The sequence below is a fragment of the Scatophagus argus genome, chromosome 8 (assembly GCF_020382885.2).
Source record: "Scatophagus argus isolate fScaArg1 chromosome 8, fScaArg1.pri, whole genome shotgun sequence".
NCBI classification, from domain to species: domain Eukaryota; kingdom Metazoa; phylum Chordata; class Actinopteri; family Scatophagidae; genus Scatophagus; species Scatophagus argus.
In genome coordinates this window covers 3,140,412-3,161,979 of record NC_058500.1, presented here as the reverse complement: position 1 = coordinate 3,161,979, position 21,568 = coordinate 3,140,412, and the positions used below count along the sequence as shown (strand labels likewise).

Genomic DNA, 21,568 nt, shown 5'->3' with positions numbered 1-21,568 from the left:
ACAAAATAGTTCCTACATGAAACTTCTCCCAACAAGGTCTGTGGGTTATCTTGAGTAGCCGTGTCGCGTTTTCTGAAAAGAGAAATCGCTGCTGAGTTTTTCCTAGTGAAGTCCCGTCTAGGTCCACTACAATGAAGGGAAGGCGTCTGCCTCTACAGCCGACATCTCCAAAACTCTGCAACTCACACCAACACCGTCCAGATGGATAAACAGCGCCACAGGTAAGAAGAAAAGCCTTTTAACTATTATTTTGGGGTGAACTGTCCCTTTAAGGGATTTGAATACCTTATCCACCACTTGTTGATGAATAATTATTTTGGAAATCACTAGAGACTAATTCTTACATGACTGATCGGGAGCACTCACAGAAGGTGTACTGAAGGTGTAAATCTGTAACCTGCAGGCCCTCACGTTGCCAGCCTTGTATTGATCTGTGAGTCCTCTAAAAGTGCTGTTACTCCAGGGTATCGAGCTCCATCTGTCTAAATCTTTATCATGTCTCTGGCGTTCACAATAAATCCCTCATGTGAGCTGGAGGAATATACTGCATGTCCCACCTCAGCCCGTGGGAGTGCAGTTAGCTGTAAAGCATTAGAAACCACGGAAATAATTATAATATATGTGGTATAAGGACATTTTGGGCATGTTGAGCATTTAAATGTATAATATGAAAAATATAGTGATACAAAGTGTTAGTGTGCTACAGTGGGGAACCATGCACCACCATCTGAAATAAATAGTTTGTATAAGCACAACTAAACTTAATCAGTCGACATTAATATTGTTACTAATACTATGTCCTAGTATTACAGTGTAGTTTTGCATGTGGTTTTGTCCAGCTGGTATTGCCATCAGTAAACTAGTAGACATCATTGTAAAATAAATAAATCAAAAGTGCAGTTAATTTTTATTTTAGAGTGGCAGGGAATAATTAAAATATTTTTGTTCTGCCCCAGCGTTGACCCCATGACACAGAGGAGGTAAATAAAAAATGTCTGTGTGGGGGGCGTTCAACGGCGCAGCTTCCCTCCTTCCCCGGAGAAGTTGCTGAGGCACACACAGAGTAATCGGTGGCGATTGTTGATCTCTTTGGAGAAGTGATTCCTTTGTCATTATCACTTATCACTAGTGTCTCATTGCATCAAAGTGTTTGTTTTTTAGTTGCACAAGCTAAACTAAATATAAACTGTCTTTTAAGGTACTGCAGAGACACTTTGACCAATGGCTCTGCAAGCATTTGTGTTTTTCTCGTTCTGGTGGAGTGGACAGCCTCATGCTTGGCATCTTAATCTCATGAAAGCCAACCCCAAAATGCCATTAAAAGCACGTATCAGCTTGCATAACAACAAATGTCATACACCACTGTACAATTTAATATAATCGGGACTGTAAATTCAGTGCTGCAGTCTAACTGAAATCTGTGTGTGTGCACTGACAGTCACTCGTGATTGTGAAGACATTTCAGCATCTTCAGCTCCAGGACTGAGGTGATAATCATGACAGTGAGGCTGGTGTTTACCCTCTGCTGAGTGACAACCGGCACAATCGGCGGCTCAGTGGTTGCGAGCCAACAATGGAGCCTTAAAGCTGACGTACCAACGTGAGACTGAGCACCAGCTCAAGGTTGTTGGTCCACAGTGGAGAAGAATCTCCTGGATCGCCGTCCTGAAGCTGTGCATCATATGCAGTGATGGTGCGTTGAGCCAAATTTTTAGTGAAAATGAAAAATACTCATCAAAGTGCTTTTTCATTCTTGTCCAGTCAGTTAAAAGCTCATATTATTTTCGCTTAAGACAAAAACTCGAGTAAATCCTGACTTCTGAAAAGCTGGAACCAGAAAATGTTGGCTATTTTTTTGCTTTAAAAAAAAACGACCAACAATCAATCAATCGATTGATCCGACAGACCGAAACAATGAATCGGTCTGTTTTTCTGTTGGTCGTCTGACCGAGCAAATCATCGAATTGTGTCTCAGCTCTGGAAGTGACACGTATAAATATTAAGTGTGTCATCCGTGTGTACACATGAGGCACAGATGGAGGCCAGTGAACAAGAGATGAAGCACCAACTGTCATTTTATAACAGTGAACGTGCATTGTTAAAAGGGTACTCCAGCAATTAAACCACCATGTCCATCCATGATAATGAATTTCATAGATAAAAATAAAACTGTTGATTTTTCTGCATATGTTAGATTTGTACGTTTCACATCACACCATATCAGCATTTCTACAATACTTAACTGCTGGTTTGCAGGAACGTACCAGCCAGCCTTTATTGTGGCGAGAGGGTTGTGTAAATTTTCACGGTTTTCCTGTGCTCACAGAGCTAATGTTGTTTGAGACTCGTTAGATTACAAGGGTTTCATTTTGCTGTGGTGGAATCAGTTTGTCTGAGATTCTGGAAAGTAAGAAAGAAAACAAGTTTGAATGTTTTCAGAGAGTGAAGGAAATGCTAAGCCAGAGCAGCGAGTCCCGGAGTTAGTTAACCAGAGGTTTAGCTGGGATGGGACTTGTGTCTCCGTTAGACCCTCCACGCTTTGTAAACACCACATCTTTCAAACTCCACGCACCACATTCAAAACACAAGCTTTCTGCTAAAACATCTGAAGTCTTGAATCTCACACCAGACATCGCTGTAATGTTCTTTTCTTTTTTTCAATACTCGACCAATCTCCTCCAGAGCCACAGAAGACGTTATGCATCACATGTCTGCACGGGCTGAGCGTACTTGAGGACTAGTAAACTAATCCTGATGTGTAAAATTGGTGAAGTGGCCCTTTAATACGCTGTTTGTGGGGAGAAGCCCATGCATGATCGTACAAGCTGCGGCTTCATGCTGCACTTAATTAGCCTATCATGTCTGCTTTCATAGTTTTGAATAGAGTGAGTGATTGATCTTTTCCCTCACATGCTCATTTCATAGGAGAGGAGACACTTACTAAAACAACAACATACGGTGTGATTCCGCTGCAGGAGGGGGAAGGTGGCCTTTGGTTTGTTTTGCACATCATTTTAATCAATTATTTAGGATGTCATGTGTCGGAGCACATAGGCTGTAGCCACAATTACCAGCCACAGGGACAAAATAGCCTCAGCGTGTCAATTAAAGGTGGAAGCTGATGACACATGAAGGTTGATTTATGCAGCGGGGAATGAAAGACAACAGAATATTGACCATCAGTCCACTTGTATGTCGAGGAAACGAGCCCCGTGCTGCAGCGCTTCTCTAAACGTCTCAAACGGGAGATCTGCCCAGCTGCAGGATCGTGTTCATATTCCGGAGCTATGTGCAGGAGTAAACATGCACAATAAAACAAGCTTTGATCACGGCAAATAAACACAAGGGGGGAGGAGGGGGGGGGCTCCACGCTGTGGCATCAAGTCATGCAAAAGAGACGTGAGGCCACCTCCATTTTCAAGCTCTGCTCTCTCTCTTTTTTTTTTTACCTTTTGGGAGGTGAAAGACTGCGTCCAGTGGTACAAAACGAGCCTGTCTTTGTTGAAGGGCTTTGGCTCTGCGGTCGGTTCCTCGCACTCCTCCCCGTCTGTGATTTTGCCATCTTCATCCATTGCTGAGATGGGCCACCAGCTACAGTTGGTGGGGGTAACATGGTTGGAAGACGCCATGACAGAGCGTTTTGTGCGTGTGGAGGAGAGGAGCGAGGAGGGAGAGAAGAGGAGAGAGAGAGAGAGAGAGAGAGAGAGAGGAGGGGAGAGGAGAGAGAGGAGGGTTTCAGCAGCTCCTCAGCATCATCGCTTTACGCGGCGGCAGCATCCGTCAGTTTCGGACAGCTCCGGTGCTGAAGTCGGCTTCACCGCCTAACGTGACTTCAGCCCCCCCCCCTCCGCCTCCAGCACAGCCTAATCCATATGCAAATAACTGCTTACTCCAGCTGCATGCTGCTGCACTTACATTAAATCTGCGTGCAAGCGTGTTGCATCACATGATGAGCCACGCACAAACATGCGCGGTGGAAAGCCGCGGAGGAGGCAGCGACTCGGTGGAAGGTCAAGCGGCTCCCGGTAAGGACATGGATGCTGTGGACTACAGGACTCACCCCGGAAGCTGGGAATGCAAACCCCTGCGACTTGCCAATAAATAAATAAATAAAAATTAAAAAAACAAGTGAAGTAACAACATAATGTGTGCAGGTCTGTAATATCAGTGGTGGTTTTCGAAGTGGGACCGCGCAGGGGCTCATGTTGAGGTTTCAGGGGGTCAAAAAACAAAATGAGGGGTGTTTTATTTTCTCTGTAATTCCTTCTATAATTAATACATCAATTAAAAAAAATGTAACGACGTGTCTATAAGGGAAATTCAAATCAAATGGGTTCTGTGGTCTGGTTTGTGTCAGTTTATGAGTCCTTGACGTGGATGAGTTCGGGAACCTGCGAGTTGTACTTTTTGTTACTTATATCCATATGCATACACACTATGTTTAGACCCATCTGACTGCTGTAGTTAGCCTACTGATACATTTTCAGGTCAATATTGTACCTCTGAACTTGTGAAAACTTATTATCTTGTGATTTGAAAATTCTAAAATAAAAAGAATAAGAGAAGTCACACTGGCCCATTTTTACTCCTCATTTTCCCCCACTGTGGGACTAATAAAAGTTTATCTTTATGTTAGAACAAGTAGTGACAGTCCAACTTTAAATAGGCCTGACTTATGATACCTCTGGATTTTGAATTCAGAACTTTTACTTGTACTCGAGTATTTTAAAATCAGTATAGGTGCTTTTAAGTAAAATATTAGAGCATCCCGCTCGTGGCTCATTTCTCAGAGAATTGAAGTTTCGTTGGCGCAGTTCCCGACATGCCCAGCAGAGGGAGCACTCAGTGAAGTACAGTAGGCTACTGTGCTGTTATGCCCCGTAATGGAAAACAGTAATTCCCACTATTTGAACATCAGATTGGTTGCAGTTCAACCAAACAAAACAAATATTGTGAGTGTATTAGCAGACAGCTGTACATTTCATAGGCTCATGCAAACTAGACCCGCTATTCATGAAAATAAGATCATCTAGCCCATTTATGATTCAACCTTTAAAGTAAAACTATATTGTACAGGCTACTTTTAACGTTAAAGGCCTATACCATAATATATAATGCATACTGTTGAATAGTCTAAAGTTATGTTAATAAAGTTTTCTGTTGAAGTGCTGCAAAAATATGATCCTAATCCTTTAAGTTGTATGAGAGCATGAAGGCCATACAGGAACATTTCTGGGGAATTGAGGGATTTATCTTCTTCCGGGTATCTATTTCATCAAGGTTCATAGCCTATTAAAGAATAATTACGCTGCATTAACTGGGTGTATAGTGTATAGTAGCGCAAAAGGCGATGGAGAGCGCAGTCCTACTTTGGTTCCCGAGCTGGGAAGACTTTGGCATGGCTCCTTGCAGGCAGCAGAGTAAGGATTGGGTTGTATTTTTGGAAGGGTGTGTGTGTGTGTGTTTGTGTGTGTGTGTGTGGGGGGGGGGGGTCGGTCGCCTTGTTAGGTCTGCTAAAATATTTCCAACAGCAGCGCCCGTCAGGAGAGAGCTGGGTGGCAGGGACAGGGGGGAAAGGGGGCTTTTCTCTGTGGCCACCTGGAAAAAGCCATGTAAGATCCCTGGCTTGTCAAGACTCGAGTAGAGACACAATTCGCTTCAACAACCGTCAGTCCAAATTTGTAACACAGCATGATTTGTTCAGGGGGAAATCTGGACATCGATGAGTGAAATCGACGAGTCCAAGGAGACGACACTGGAGTAAAAGAGGACAGGGGGGAAAAAGTGAAGTGCGCTCCGGAGATTCATGGACACGCAAAGAAATCCCCGAACCAAGTCCAGAAGAACAACCCCCCACAAGTTCAGCACCAAGGATATCTCCAGTCAGTTTTGATGTCAGGTGAAGGTGAAGTCAGACTGACGGAAGTTTTGTCTTTAGCCAGGTAACAGACTGAAACAGCTTCACTTTCTGATCGGTGCGCAACTGGGCTGCGGAAAGGCATGAGTGGAGGTCGCTTCGAGTTTGACGATGGCGGAGCTTACTGCGGAGGCTGGGAGGGAGGCAAAGCCCACGGCCATGGCATCTGCACCGGACCCAAAGGCCAGGGCGAGTTCTCCGGCTCCTGGAACTACGGCTTCGAGGTGGTGGGAGTCTACACCTGGCCCAGCGGAAACACATACGAGGGCTACTGGTCGCAGGGGAAGCGCCACGGTCTGGGAGTAGAAACCAAAGGACACTGGATTTACAAAGGGGAATGGACTCATGGCTTCAAAGGCAGATACGGGATCCGGATCAGTGCTGGCAGTGGAGCCAAGTATGAAGGAACGTGGAACAACGGGCTTCAGGATGGATATGGGACAGAAACATATGCAGATGGAGGTGAGATTTACAAGGCTTTACTTTTGAATTGGTTGAAACATCGGTGGTGGAAGAAGTACTCAGAGTTTTTACTTAAGTAAAAGAAGCAATGCCACAGGTGTAAAAGTACTCTGAAGTAGAAGTAGCATAAAACGGAAATACTCAAGTACACTACCAGTACTATAAATTTGTTCCTTAAGTACAGTGTTTGACTAAAAGTACTGGTACTTCCCACCACTGGAGCTCTGCATTGACCTCCTGTGATACACCTGTGCTGGAAGAAGTATATCCTGATGTTTTATTTTGGTAAAAGGAGTTGTAGGCTCACCAACGTGTAAAAGTACTCCAGTAAAAGTTTTAGTATCAACCAAGTATACATCCAAAGTAAATATATTTCTTTTCCACCACTTGATTACACTGAAGTGTGTCTACTTTGACAGAGAGGATGATAACTAAAACATACAACAGCTTTACCAAATCAGCTCAAGCCAAGTGTGCTTGATGGTCCAAGTTCATTGAGGCCTGATGGTCTTTTATGATGTCTGTGTGTAACCAGAAGAAAATATCACCCTGCTGCTGTCAGTCAAGAGGTGCTCAAAGCTCGCTGGAAATCAAACCCCACACGAACCTTTCAGTTTCGCTAAACTTCATCATCATCATCATCATCAGCGGTGATGGAAGTGTGATTCACATCCTTTGCTTAAGTGAAGGTAGTTATACATACATGTGAAAATACACAATTACAAGAAAAGGCTAAACATACTAGTAACATGTAATTAAAGTATCGAAAGTAAAAGTAGTCATTGAGGCCCTTCTCTGTGTTACATTACTATATTTTATTACTATATCTTATTATTATTGTATTATCATTACTGATGGATCAGTGTGTGAGCAGCACTTTCATGATGTAATTTTTGTGGGTAAAGTTACTCTTAACTATTACTTAAAGTACAAGTACCTTAAAAATGTTCTTTAAATACAGTACATGAGTAAATTAACTTTTTTTACTTCATGTTCATTAAGAGTTTGCTTAACAGGCCATATTAAGTTAGACCACAAAAACCCGACACGCTAATGGAACTGATTATCTCAAATGAGGTTGAAAACATTTCTGAACATTTCGAGTGTAGTTTTTAATCCTTTGATTTTCTCTGGAGGTTTCTTGTGTGTGAACATCCCCTAGCTCGTCCATTGCACCGCGCAGAGGAAACTAAATAAGCTAAATACATAACAATTAGACAAATATTGTGTGTGACTTGCTGGTACAATGGCGGTGGTTGCTCTCCTGAACAGCTGACTCATCAGCTTTACGTTCAGTCTGGTGGAAGTCGCGGTGGGGGATGTGATAGCACCAGATGTCAGGACGTAATAATAGCCTACAAGCCCCTGTGCCCTCCTGGCCTCACGGGCTGAGGCCTAGCTGTCTCCGTAATCCACATTCATGTCACTTTTAGCATGAGACCCAGACCTCAAGATAACCTGTCATTGGGGGACATAAATGAATGAGACAGTGAAGATATTCATGACAGTCTGGCAGAAATTAAAATGTGAGTGGTTTTACACAGAGTTAGCGGTCCTGTCACTGGCGCTGTGCAGTCATTAAGTTGTTAAGCTGTTTGTTCATTAGCAGTAGACACAAAGTACAGGTGAGGCTCATGGGAATGTCATGTAAAGCAGCTCCTAAACTTTGGCCTGTGGTGCAGTGAGAAGACTTACTCCCTGCTTTCTGATGTTTCCAGGTACTTTCCAGGGTCAGTTCACAGGCGGGATGCGACATGGCTATGGGGTCCGTCAGAGCGTCCCTTATGGCATGGCAGCAGTTGTCCGCTCCCCTCTTCGCACCTCCCTGACCTCCCTTCGCAGCGAGCACAGCAATGGCGCCGTATTGCAGCAAGACATCCCCATCATCACCACCACCAACGCCTCAGGTGAAGAGACACCTGTCGCCACTCCCACCCAGCTGGGACCTTCCCGTGGAGGCTTTGCGCTCACTCTCCAGGTAGACCCAGAGGCTGCGAAACCCAAGAAGAAGGGTCTGTTTCGCAGGGGCTCCCTGCTGGGTAAGCTCAAGAAGTCCGAGTCAAGTACTTCGCTCTCCAGCCAGAAGAGCAAGATCAGCTTCCTGAGGACGGAATCAGCTCTCAGCTCCAATGCCAGTGACACCAACTCCACCATCAGCATCGGGGACGAGAGCCTGGCCGGAGCTGAGGATTTTCCCCCGGTGGAGGCTGACATTGACGCCACCACCACGGAAGTCTACATGGGCGAGTGGAAGAATGACAAACGCTCCGGATATGGAATAAGCGAAAGGTCCAGCGGGCTGAAGTATGAGGGCGAGTGGCTGAACAACCAGAGACACGGCTACGGCTGCACCACCTTCGCCGAGGGAGGGAAGGAGGAGGGCAAGTACATGAACAACATGCTGGTGAAGGCCATGAAGAAGAGAGTGATCCAGCTGAAGGGAACCAAAATCAAGCACAAGGTGGAGCGTGCGGTGGAGGGCGCTCAGAGGGCTGCAGCCATCGCCAAGCAGAAGGCAGAGATTGCTGCGTCCAGGTAAGAACAGACGAATGGAGCGATGATTCTTAGTGTGTTGGTTCAGTCCGACTTTGACCCGCTGCCAGTCCAGGGCAACTCTGCAGATATCACAGGAAGAAGAGATGATGCGACACTTTGCACGATGCATTTAGTGTTCGTTCCTCGAGCTGCGACAGTAAACATCCACTGACAGCTCTGCCGGGCTGTGGATGTGGATGTAGTTGTTGTTCAGACTACAGCTGCACTTTGTGTGTGAATCTCTGATGGTCTGTATGCAGCTGTGGTGATTCGAAACCGTGGTGCTTCTGCCAGACATGACAGATTTGTGAATACACCATTTTGAGCTCAGTAGCTTCACAACAACGCACAACCAGCACAACCATCACAACCATTTCCATTTACTGCACACACACGCGTGCTGTTAGCGTTAGCCTGTCGTGAGCTGACGACATCTGCCTGCCACCACCTCTAAGACTCTCAAACATGTTCAGTAATGAGCCTTAGAGGTGATCCTTTTCCAAACTTGAACAATTGACATACTGGAGTTATTGAAGGCTTCGTGTGTCATTATGAAGCCGACCTCAAGTCTCCATTTAATGTTGAATAAACCTGACACTTGGTTGACTGTCTGATTTTAGCCTCTGTGCTTGCAAAGATGTCAGTGTTTCTTACAAGAGCTGCAGTCATGTTGCAGTCTGTTCCCCGTTGGGTTCCAGGTGTCCTTACGGCGTCGTTCCACCTGGTGTTCACTCAAAATGTGAACAGCATATGTGGAAGTGTACACGGCGACTGATGAGTGAGCCTGTTGTTACAAACTTCAGTCTGATTTTAGAGCAGTTGTGAGCTCAGACTTGAGGTTTTCTTGTCCACCTAAGATATCTAATTTAGGTCATTAAAATATTAAATGAACAAAACATATACATAGATTTCAAAAAAAGAAGTTATCATTTTACCCATTTAGAAAGGTGCTTTATTTTACTGCTGCTTTAACGCAGAACACATTACCACAAAATCTCCAGAGATTCCAAAGATATTTTTTAAACTTTGGACAGAGCCTGGCTGGCCATTTCCCCAAGTTTCCAGTCTTTATGCTAAGCTAAGTTAAACAGCTTATACCTTCTCATCTAATTCTCAGCAAAAAAGCAAACAAAGGCGAAAAAAGGCAAATTATTCCTTAGTGACCGACAGCTCTGTGAGCTTTTATCAGTGTTGAAGTTCTGATTGTGAATAACCGCCAGGTTTACCTGACTGAAAAGGAAAGTGAAGAGGAAAATAGTAAAATTATTTTTATTATATTAAATTATATGTTTGGCCTGATGATAGAAATTTTTATGTTATTGTTACTTGCCAATAATGAAATTACAACCGACTGCTTTCTGTGACTTCACAAGCACAGCAGCTTCACATTCCAGTGCACTATTTGGCGGTATGCACCTTTAAAGTTGGTTCGCAGTCTCCCACTAAACGCGTAGAAGAAGAACGAGCACAGCAGGCTGTTGTTGTGCTCATGGCGTCAAACTGCTACACCTGCAGCATCAGGCCACACAGTTTAGATCAGAAAGCCTCAGGTGTCCTCACCTGTGTGGATGTTTGGGGGTTTTCTTTGGTAACAGATGTTTAAGCTGTGGAATATTAAAGCGTCCATCTTTACTCACTACATCTCAGCCTTGCCTACCCTCAGGTGTGCATAAACTACAGGTTAAAAACTGCCTAAGTACAAAAATGTGAAATTGTGTTTTAACTTATTGGCATCAGTCATTAAATATCATTTGAAGGTTAATGATTTTGTGCATCCCTACTGCATTCTGTAATCAAATCGTGAAAATCAAACCAAAGGGAATGCATCTTTGTCAACACGGCGTATTGTATCCGAGCACACGTCCACCTTCAGTTTGTCTGTGACCCTACAAGGCTGTGGTGTTTTCATCCTCAGTCAACTTCAGCACCTGAAATAAGCTCAGTGTTTACAGCAGCGAGGCTTGCACTGATGGACTGCAGACTCCTGTCCCAGCAGGGTGAAAACTAAATATTGTACTCAAAGGATAAGCAACACATAAGAGTTATGGGCTGTTGTCTGTTGCATCAGTGCTTTAGCTCACCTACAGCATATCCACAGGCGTCCCAATGGAAGCAAACGCTCAGAAACGCCTCGGTGGCCTTAACAAACCATACATGACCTGACGGGAAAGCTATCCTTACCAGATTCTTCAGTATGTAAACCTCCAAACTACTGGAAGACCAGTGTTGGAATGTACACAAGTACATTTACTCAAATACTGTACTTAAGTAAAATTTTGGCATGCTTTTACTTGAGAAGAGCAACTCAGATCTTTTACCTCAATAAAAGCAGAAATACTTTGTTACAAATTAAAGTCCTACATTTAAAATTGTACTCGAAAAGTATTGAAGTATTAGCATCAAAATATACTTAAAGTATGAAAAGTAAATGCACTCATTTAGCAGAATGGCACATTTCAGAACCATATATATTACATTTTGGACTGTAATTAATTAATGTACAGATAGCTAATTTTAACTACTTTTCACTGTTTAATCCATGGCAGTACATGATAATTTGATAGTTGATTTATACTTCAATTATCCAAAATGTAGACACTGAAGTCCAAAAAAATAATCCCAATTTAAATATCAGATCCCTTTGTTAGCTAAACTTTTTCTAATAATGTATCAGTCAGGAGGCATTTTCTGCACAAAGAGTACTTTTCATTTGATACTTCAAGTACATTTTGCTGATAATACTGTTGTACTTTAAAGTAGGATTTTGCATGCAGGACTTTTACTGGTAATGGAGCCATTTTTGCGTTGTTGTGACTGAGTGGTCCTGAATCTGTTATTATACAAGCAGCAGAGACATGACACATATGTTCCTGGTAGTGGTTTCCTCACTCTGTGATCCCTTGGCAATGAAGTCGACTGTTAAAAATACACGTACGATCTGTGCACTTCACGGGATGCCAGACCTGGGCCTCTTCAAGTCCAGTTAGCTAAGCGTTCACATGGCATTCACACACTCTGTGGACATTGTTCTGGTGCGTGGGCTGACTAAAGGAGGACCTGTGCGGCAGGCCAGGGTGTAAATGACGCACACACATGGGCCCTGTGGTCACAGAGGAGCCCTGACTAAATATGGACAGGCACACTCTTGCTGTATCACAATCACAGGGGAATGCAACAGCTGATCGTCCCCACCCCCCCTACCCTCCACCACCGCCGTGTCTCCTGCCTGCTCACACTCAGACTGTTTTCTTATGCTGGGGCTCTTTAGTTTCTCTGCACTCTTATTTCAGGCTGCTGCTCTGCTCACTTTTGTCCCCGTTTTTAGTAAATCAAGTGCATTGTCCAAATGGTGCACAACTCTGCTTGAAAACAGCCGCCTGTTAGCTCCAGTCCAGTCCACCGGCAACAGTTAGGGATCACAGGCCTCAGTCCACCTTGCGTCAGCAGTAGTGTCAAATGGTTCGACGGATATAAATATGACACAGCTCATAAGCAAGTGCCTAGGTATAAAGAGTTAGCGTATATATGTACCACACCTAGCTTTAGTTGTGCAGCTCGGATTACGTACTGTACTGCTGATACGAGCATTTTGTGTCGGTGGGCCGTCGGCGGGGCCTAACATTTGTAAACACAGTCCAGTTCTGACCTCGACTCAGGACTCAGTTTGCACTCAAGAAATAACGTGACAGAAGAAGAAAATAGCTGAAAAGTATTGAGGGATAATGAGGTTGCAGTTAGCTCTTAATGTATGTGTATTTTGGCAAAGTGATTTAATTATGCTCTGAAGCATTTAGTCGTCTTTTTATAGGAACTAAACCACTGCTTCACACTCCCTCTTTTCCTCACACACACACACACACACACACACACACACTTTTGTTGCACAGTTGAAGTGGACCCTCCACAAAGATCCAGTGGCACATGCCAGAATGACAGGATATCTCTCGCCATCAGCGGGCTCCTGGCAACTGCAGCACGACGAAAAAACAAATGGTTACAAAACAGCACAACAGAAAGACCAGTTTGAGGAAAAGCTTTCACATTTGCACAGGCTCTAAATTACACTTTAAAGGGGCAGTTCAACCCAAAATACAGAAGTTTTCTCTTACATGTAGAGCTGTTTATCCATCTGGACTGTTGTGACTACTACTGCTGTGACATTAATGTAGTTAGCTTGTCTTACCCTAGTCCTCTGCGTGGTGACGTGGAAACGTGGTGACGATATCTTTTATACTGGTTATATCTTTTATTCTGGTTGTTTTTATATTTATATAGTGTTGTTTTTATATTTATAGCATTAGTATTGTAGGTTTTTGGGCTTATACCGGAACCAGGGAAACTAATTTCGTTCCACCTCATGTTTCTAAATGTGTGAAATGACAATAAAGCTCCTTGAATCCTTGAAATCGTTCCTGCGTGACATTGCTCATGACAAGGTCTGTGGACACCAAAGCAATCTGGATGGATAAATAGCACTACGGGTAAGAGGAAAAGTATGTAGTTTTGATTTTGGGGTGGACTGTCCCTTTAAGGTGTAGCTCATCCTGTGATCTCTGAAAATTGGTTGTCAAGAGCAACTGTTTGTCTTCCTACAGCTGACATCTCGTCACTCCTCGGCATATACAGCAGGCGTCTCCTCAAGGCGGCCCTAAAAGCGTAAAAAGGTATTCAGGTCGCGGTGTCATATGTCATGTTTGGTTGCAGAGAAGCACTGAAAGACCAACACAGTTATATAACTTAAAGGGCCATTCTGCCAGATTTCAACCTAAATCTAAATCTGGTGGTTTCACTGTAGGAGGAGGCTTTACAATGTTTGCAGTTCCTCAAGAGTTCACCCCTACTTCCTCTGTCCACTGTCTTGGAAAGTGACTAAGTCCATTTACATGGGTACTGCAGTCAAGTATAATTTGAGGTACTTACATTTACTTCAGTAATTCCATTTTCTACTACTTATCACTTCCACCAGCTTGGCTAGACAACTTTAGCTGCTGTGAGCACAGTGGAGGACATATTATTACACTGCTGGGCCTGTACAAATATACAGATCCATTAGAGAACTCTGGGCTCAGCTGCTGGTTTGAGGATACGCACTAAGGCAGCATCTCCTGCTATACGCCTACGACAGGTTACTTTCTACGTTTGGTTAACCTGACAGGTTACTTTCACACACTACATGCTGTGAAAAGTGGCGAAGCAGCTCCTGCCGTCACTTAACTGCAACAAACCATCTTTCAGCCCCTTTTTTTAAGTGTTGAGGTCTGAATCTGCTTTAACTGGACTCTCAGAGGTGGAAGGTGACAAAGTGTATTAACCCAAGCACTTTCACATATATACTTCTCTTTTATGCTTTTGTTAGGCTTCTACACTTCAGAATGAAAAGTAGTTTTTACTCCATTATATTTATTGGCAGCAGGAGACTGCATTGTGAAAAATTTTGTTTTTTATATGTATATATTAAGCCAGTAGTTCCCAAAGTTTGTGGCTCATATTCCCCTCATGTAATGATTTTTCCTCCACAGCATTTATTCGACAGCTATGGATTCAAACTGGAACTTTTTATTACCACTTTGAACTTTTATAGAAAAAAGGCTAAGGTATAGCTATTGGTTACTTTGAAGAACGAGATTTTACATACAAATCATATAATCAGCTAATGAAAGAAGATACCTTGATAGACTGAACTACCTATCAGGATATAAACAAGCTAAAAGGAGCTCCGTGGTGCTGGTTATACTTAAAATTTCTACTTGAAATTATTAAGGCAAAATGGAGTACTGGGTCCCTGGATGAGGAGGTGCTGACTGCGTGTGGACAGGTGGAACCCATCTGTCTCAAAGAGGGAACCTCAGGACGTCTCTAATTGTTCCAGTGGGAAGCACCTTCTCCGCCGAGTCTTCAAGTGGACCAGGGAGCTATTTTCAGCTCAGTGTAAAGTTACACTATGTCAAGTATCCACAGAGTAATCACAATCAGTAATTCTCCCAGTTGATAGCAGCCGCCTTGAACTCTCAGCACGCAGGTGTCAGGTTTTCAGCCGTGCTTGTGGTGTGGGTTCTCCTGATGGTCGGCCTGTTGGGTGGTCAGACCAGCCGGAAATTTCACAACAAACCGCCTATTGGATGGGTGGTCGTGAAATTTCTGACAGACATTCATAGCCTCCTGTAGATGAAACTACTGACTTCCCCTGAGTTGTCATGAAGCACCAACAGCAACTGAAACATTGTCACACATCCAGACCACACTGAGGACTGGCGCAAAGTTTGCTGCTGGTTTTCAAAGAGCCCAGATGATGTCTCGTCTTCCCCTGCATCACTCACGCGGTCGAGCTTTCGGGTTTTGAATAAAATCTCTCTACAGTTAGTGAAGGAATTTACCTGACATTTGGTGCAATCATTTGTGTTCCCCAACCGATGAAGTGCATTTCCTTTGTTTATCTCTTACTATCATCCAGTGGCGTCATCAGGTCAAAATTCTGAATTGGCCAAAGATTTATCATGACTAAATACTTTCTAAACGGTTATTCTCACACACACACACACACACACCTCAGGCAAGATTATATCTGCGAAACATTAGCATATTAGCATGATGTTAGCATTTAGCTCAGAGCGCACTGTGCACAAGTCCAATAGTAGTAATAAGAAAATACTCTCAGTCTTCTTTCTGTGAGAGTGTACTGTCCCATTTTGTTGTATTTTATTTGTATTCTTGAGTGTACAGACTTGTTGTGTTTGCTGGTATGTGTGGTTTCTTTTTAAGATTTAAGAAGTGCTGCATTATGGGTGAATCCTCTTAGCTCTTAAACTGTTGGTCCAAACTGTCCTCTCTGTCTCCCCGTCACACTGTGTGATGATCGAGCCTGCGGTGACTTGTTGCCAGCCATAACTCATTGTCTAGCTGGGAGTGATAAAAGCATAATTTATTTCTGTCCGAACCCAACAGCAGAAAGGGACACCTCCTCTCTCGATAGCTAATAATACTAATGAGCCATATGACCAGCAGCCACCGACCTCCGGCCTTCATTTCAACATGATTGAATGCTATAAACGAGTCCTGTGCTGTGGTATTTTTGGTCAGTCTTAAACAGTTTTAAGCCAACATCTCTGAGGGTTAACATTCAAGGTCCACGCTTTGTTTGATGAGAAAGGTCGTGATCAAGGTCAGAGTTCATTAAAACATATGATTCAATGACACAGCGTATTCTGCAAAATAGATGATATAAAAGTAAATTCCACACTTTAATAATGCATATTACCTAAACCTGATGGCCAGGAGAACATTTGGTGTGATGATAGAGCTGTGACTAACAATGATTCTCATTATTGGTTATCGGTTCCCCAAAAACCATCCAAAACCCAAAGACATTTACTTACCTATCACAATTATGAAGCAACACAGCAAATCTCCATAATTGAAAAGCTGAAAATAGTAATTTTGGAGTATTTTTGCTTCATCACAATTAATTATTTGTTGATCTAACAATCATTTCAGCTTTATGTGATGTCTTTTTGGTTTGATTATGTTATATGCTATCTTGTATGTTGAACATCAACTGCAGTTCAGAAGAGTCGATAGAGTTTCGTAAAGACGGCCTCTCGTCTGAAAAGCCTGTTATATATATCATCATCTTTCTTTTTTGCTGAAAGTAGGCAAATAATCATATTTCCCACTGCATCATTTGATATGCGGTGTTAGATATCATATTAGATTGTCTTCTTTCAGATTCCAAGTCATGCAACCAGGAGTAGGATGGAAATAAAACATCTGGATGATTGCTGCGGTAGCATTAATTTGTGAGCATCTGTCTCCTGCAGGACGACCCATTCAAAAGCCAAAGCGGAGGCAGCTGAACAGGCTGCTCAGGCTGCCAACAGCGAGTCCAGCATCGCCCGACTGGTGGCCAAAGAGCTTTCCCCTTCCTTCTACCAACCAGGTCAGTGGCTTTCTCATCTGAGACGAAACCTGCAAAACGGGTAACAACATGCAATAATTTTGGGGCCAGTAGCACAGTGTTGCCTCTGTGGAAAATGACAATACAGCGTGGAGGCAACTGTGTGAAAGACTTGATGATTTAGATGTATTCAAGCACTTACCTTCACCTAAAACAGGATGTCATGAATGAGTTTTCTCTTATGGTTGAAGGCTCATATTTAGAATCTTTTCCGGTGGAACGAATGTACCACACGATACACACCACAGTCAAAATCCTCTCACTTGCTTTGTATTTGTGACATCAATACAAATAGCACATGCAAATGGCATTTTTAGAAGGAGACGGCAGATATAAAGCGAGAAATGCTAACCACTCATCTAGTTTATAATGAGTCCCTGTGCATAACTCCAGTTTGAGCTCGTGGGTCCTTGGCTGAGGCTCCCCACAAGGGTAGTAGCATTTGAAAGTCTAAAAAAAGGAACATCTTATTGGGCCGAAGGGATCGTATCAGTTTCATTGCAAGTCTGGCGGGACACACATACAAATTCACACAAAGCACAGCACAGCCACTTAGGAGCCTCTTGCCTTTTCTTCTTCTTCTGCTGTCGCCAGAGAGCTGAAAGGAATCAAACACAAACAGGAAGTCATCCAGCTTTCTGAGCTGGTCCAGACTCTGTCATCCAGACTTCAAACGGATGAGGTCTGGCTGAGAGAATCAACAACACAGACATACAGCATCAGTGCGTGCACCATCTGGTATATGTGTAATGGGAAAACAACACTTTAATAAGAAAGTAAATTAAGTAATAAACTTAATAAATAAGTAAAGCTAATTTCATTAATACTAATAAGCATTATCTGATATGTCTCTGTGCTATAGAGCTTCATTCAGGTCCCAAAATGCTTAATGTGTTGAGACTGTGGGAATGACCCTCTGTGGTGGTGGTGATGATGATGATGATGATGATGATGATGTTGGATTGGTCTCACACAGGTCCTGAGTACCTGAAGAAGAGAGTGTTACAGGAGGTCGTGGAGGGCAGTGAGAACACAGACACTGTCATGCATGAGCCGCTGCTGGCTGAGGAGGAGCCCCTGCCCACACCACCCGAAAGCCCACTCATGAATGAACTGGACAGCCTCATGCCTGGTTCATCCCCAGGCCGCACCCCCTCCCCCAGCCCAGGCATCATGAGCAAGGAAGACCCCAAACTCCTCAGTCCAGGAAGCTGGAATGAAGACAAAACCATTAAAGGTGCTGGTAGTAAAGGTGGCAGTAAACCCAACAGCAAGCCTAACAGTCGCCCCACTACCCCTTCGACCTCTGTTTCTGCTCCAACTGTGTCTACAGCCGAGGATGGAGGGGCCTTCAGCAGTCGTGGCCCCTCTCGCACCCCCAGCCGTCAGAGCAACAAGATCGAGCAGGGCTCTGACCTGGAGATCAAGCCCCTGCAGAAGTTTGACTCCGAGGCTAAAGCGCCAGACGTCATCCCTGCCGCTGCTGCCCCTGTAAGAAATAGCCTCATCGTTCCAGATGAAGAAGAAGAAGCACCGCGTCCCACCTCCAAAGTGCCTTCCAAAGCTGTCACCCCTGAGCCCAATCCCACCAAGGTCAAAAGTGAAAGAGCTCCATCAGTCCACGAACGAGCGCTGGCTGTCTCTGAGAACAAAGTAGAGTCCAGGGAGGTGAGCAGGCCTTCCAGCAAAGCAGAGACAAAGCCATTACCAAAACGGCAACCCAGCCCGGCTCCGTCCCCAAAACCTGCACCCAAGCTGGAGCCTAAAACAGTACCAAAGCAAGTGGAAGCCAAAGCCATTGTTGCTAAACCAGCCCAGAAGGTGGATCCCAAAGCTGAAGGCAAAATGAAAGCCATAGTGTTGTGCCAAAGGAGTGAGGTGGCTGCAGAGTCTTTGGAGCTGGAGGTAAGACAATCTAATGTATGATATTTAGGTATTATGTTTAGGCATGTGAGCAGCGTGCAGAGTAGAGTAGACTAAGTCTGGGCATCTAAAGCCATGAACGTCAGAGTCACCCTGTACTTGTACTGTTTCTACGTTGCGTGCTGCGTTCTGAGGACGCACTCTTTGAGGTCAGTTTCAGTCGTGACGCTTTATTCATTTCGACGGTTACAACTTTCTGGCGAAGGCGCTGAAAGTGAAGGCTTTTTGCAGAAGTCTCTTTACATGACATGCACTACATGTTGCCTGTTGGATTTATAAGCCTTTCATTATTGATTGCACTGTTCACAGTTTAACCAATGTATTCAAGGGATAAAGTCAAAGTTTGCTTTTAAAAATTATTACAGTAATAAACTGACATTTTGGGAAATATGCTTATTTACTTTCTAGCCGAGAGTTAGATGATAGGATCAGTACGTCGGCGTAGCTTAAAGACTGGAAACAGAGAAAATCTTTGTGTTGATAAGTCTCGTCCTGTTCAGTGGCAGAGGTGTGGGCTTAAACTCAGATGTGATTACTTTGAACTCGACTGGCAAAGTCAAGAAAGACTTGCATCTGGACTTGAACTTTTACCCACTTGACCTAAAATGTTTTGTACGCCCCCCCTCCCAAACATTTAAAACTCTATTTCACTTCCTGAATCGAGCAAGCAGAAAAAGAGAATAAGTGTATTTCCCATAAGGCAGAACAAGAACGAAATGTTCACAAGTTTCCGTTAATTCATCTCACGTGATCCTTTCTTTTCAAGGGTCCAAACACCATAATGATCTGCATGGTCATCCTGCTCAACATCGGCCTGGCCATTCTCTTCGTGCACATTTTGTCATGAGACGTTGTCCACCTCCTCAGGTAACGAGCACGATGTGAGAACTGCCTGAAAACAGCCATACGGTGAAAGGCGTCCGTTACAGTGACGAAATGTTTTGCTGCAGGTCACGTGCGGTGTCGGAGCGGGATCACCTGCCCCCCCACACACCGCCCTTCTCGGGGAGGACCGGAGATCGTCTGAGGAGGGAAAAGAAGCCTCGTGCGGACGGCCGCAGCTCCTCTGAGGGGTTTTTCTTTTTCTTTCTTCTTTTCTTTTCCTTTTTTTGTAGGCGTGACTGCGTGAGGCTCCGTGAAACTCAGTCTCCTTCCTGAGGTGTTGCAAACTGAGTGACAGAAACGATTCAGTACACCTGAAGACGATGACGTCTTGTGTGTGTTTAAAAAAATAAAATAAAATAAAAAAAATAGAAAGAAAGAAGTCGAGGGCTGGATGGGTTGAGCATGTTGGCACGTGTCAGTTCGGCATCGTCACAGTGCGTCACGAGCAGCGCGCCAACACACCGGCTGGCTGTCACAACGCCCAGCCGGGCAGGTTAGACTCGGTACGGTAGACGATAAGGATGTTTTGTCACAACGCGTGTTTGTTTGTAATTTGTGATTGGATGTTGACGACATATGCAGCTTGAATACCCCCCCCCCCGCTGCGCCTTAAAACTTTTCTTCGCGCGGAGACGAAGTGCCGCACGTGCGTGAAGGATCGGCGGTGAAACTGTCTGCACTGAGGGCGGTTCATGAAGTGTGAAATGTGTGCGTGTCAAGAAAATTCCGCGAAAAAGTGTAGCTCAGCGCTACTGGGAGGACAAGTTACCGCTGTCATCCTGTTGCTCTTAGCATCGGAGCTAACTGCGTCCTGCCGGTTGCGCATGTGAGACTGCGGTGCGCCACACTGTGACATGTCTCCGTGTTCACTACATGCATCTGTTGTCACTCTGCTGCTTTGGTTCGGAGGCTGGTAAAGCGCATAGAGGAGGGAAACGGGAAGCTTATGAGTGCTGCTATGGTACGTCCCTGCTGTTTGGCGCCCCGCTGGTTTGGGATGGAAATTGTGTTGGAGAGGCAAACAAAGTCTGGGATTTATCTTGTTTATAACAATCGCCGATGTGTTGTAGAAAGGTTGCTCAAGCTGCGTATTTATATCAGTGCAACATTGGTAGCAGGCGGAGGTTCAGGTGATGGCCTCGCCTGTGGGCGCAGCGTGCGTCTCAGAGTGGAGGACCGTCCACGCTGCTCCACCGCATCACAGTCAGGGCCTTTAGGGCCACTCATGAGTGCAACTTCTGCACGCATGAGGGCACTTTGCGTGTTTGTGTCTGTGTCTGTGTTTTGTTTCTCTTTTTTTGTACCATTTTGAAGTGCAGATCTTTTCAGCATTCAGAGTATTCTGTCGTAGGGTTTTGTCAGAGGAGATGTGCAACCGTAAATGTATTTATATCCCACAGCTGTAGGGTTACCAGGTGATTGTAAGATGGAGGAAAAGCTACACACTGATTCTTAACTCCATGTCTTACCATGAGAAGAGCACTCTCCATGGGTGCTGTTTAAGACCCCCCTTCTTTTACCCATCATCATATGGATTTTAAGTTGTGCAAATTAACACACAGATGGCCTGTTGTGCGTTATTTTCATGCCAAAGTGGAAATTCTCCAAGCAGTCAAGAGTTTAAAGCAAACCTCTGATGATCTCACATTTGGAATACATTTTTGGCAGAGAGTTTATTAGAGTTTATTCTGAACCAAACAAAGCATTAATCAGTACTGAAAGGGACGATTTGGCAGGTGAACTCAGTGCTAAGTGCAATAAATAGTATTCATGTAGGTCAGTGTCAAGTAGAAGCCATTTTGTTTTGTCTGTTGTAGTCAGAATGCATTTGAGTAGCCACTAGCCAAACCTGGTCAAAATCAGAAATTCAATAAAACTTTTACAACACCCGTGAA

General features: G+C 44.1%; 2 protein-coding genes across 6 annotated transcripts in view; one reads left to right on the top strand and one right to left on the bottom strand.

Annotated features, from left to right (window-relative positions):
- gdap1l1 (ganglioside induced differentiation associated protein 1-like 1) overlaps positions 1 to 3,629 on the bottom strand; it is a 16,552-nt gene extending 12,923 nt beyond the window's left edge. The window contains exon 1 of one of the 4 annotated variants that reach the window (XM_046395889.1): positions 3,450 to 3,629. In XM_046395889.1, coding sequence (XP_046251845.1) covers positions 3,450 to 3,629 — 180 coding nt within the window. The other 3 variants (XM_046395891.1, XM_046395890.1, XM_046395892.1) reach the window with 3 other exon arrangements.
- Positions 86 to 21,568, top strand: jph2 (junctophilin 2). 2 transcript variants are annotated; one of them, XM_046395888.1, is made up of 6 exons: positions 86 to 221; positions 8,098 to 8,914; positions 16,729 to 16,847; positions 17,842 to 18,770; positions 19,555 to 19,655; positions 19,739 to 21,568. In XM_046395888.1, the coding sequence occupies exons 2-5, from the start codon at positions 8,127 to 8,129 to the stop codon at positions 19,633 to 19,635; spliced, it is 1,917 nt and encodes a 638-aa protein (XP_046251844.1). In that variant the 5' UTR covers positions 86 to 221; positions 8,098 to 8,126; the 3' UTR covers positions 19,636 to 19,655; positions 19,739 to 21,568. The 2 variants fall into 2 exon arrangements, with proteins under 2 accessions (XP_046251844.1, XP_046251842.1); XM_046395886.1 differs by lacking the exon at positions 86 to 221 and adding an exon at positions 5,540 to 6,379.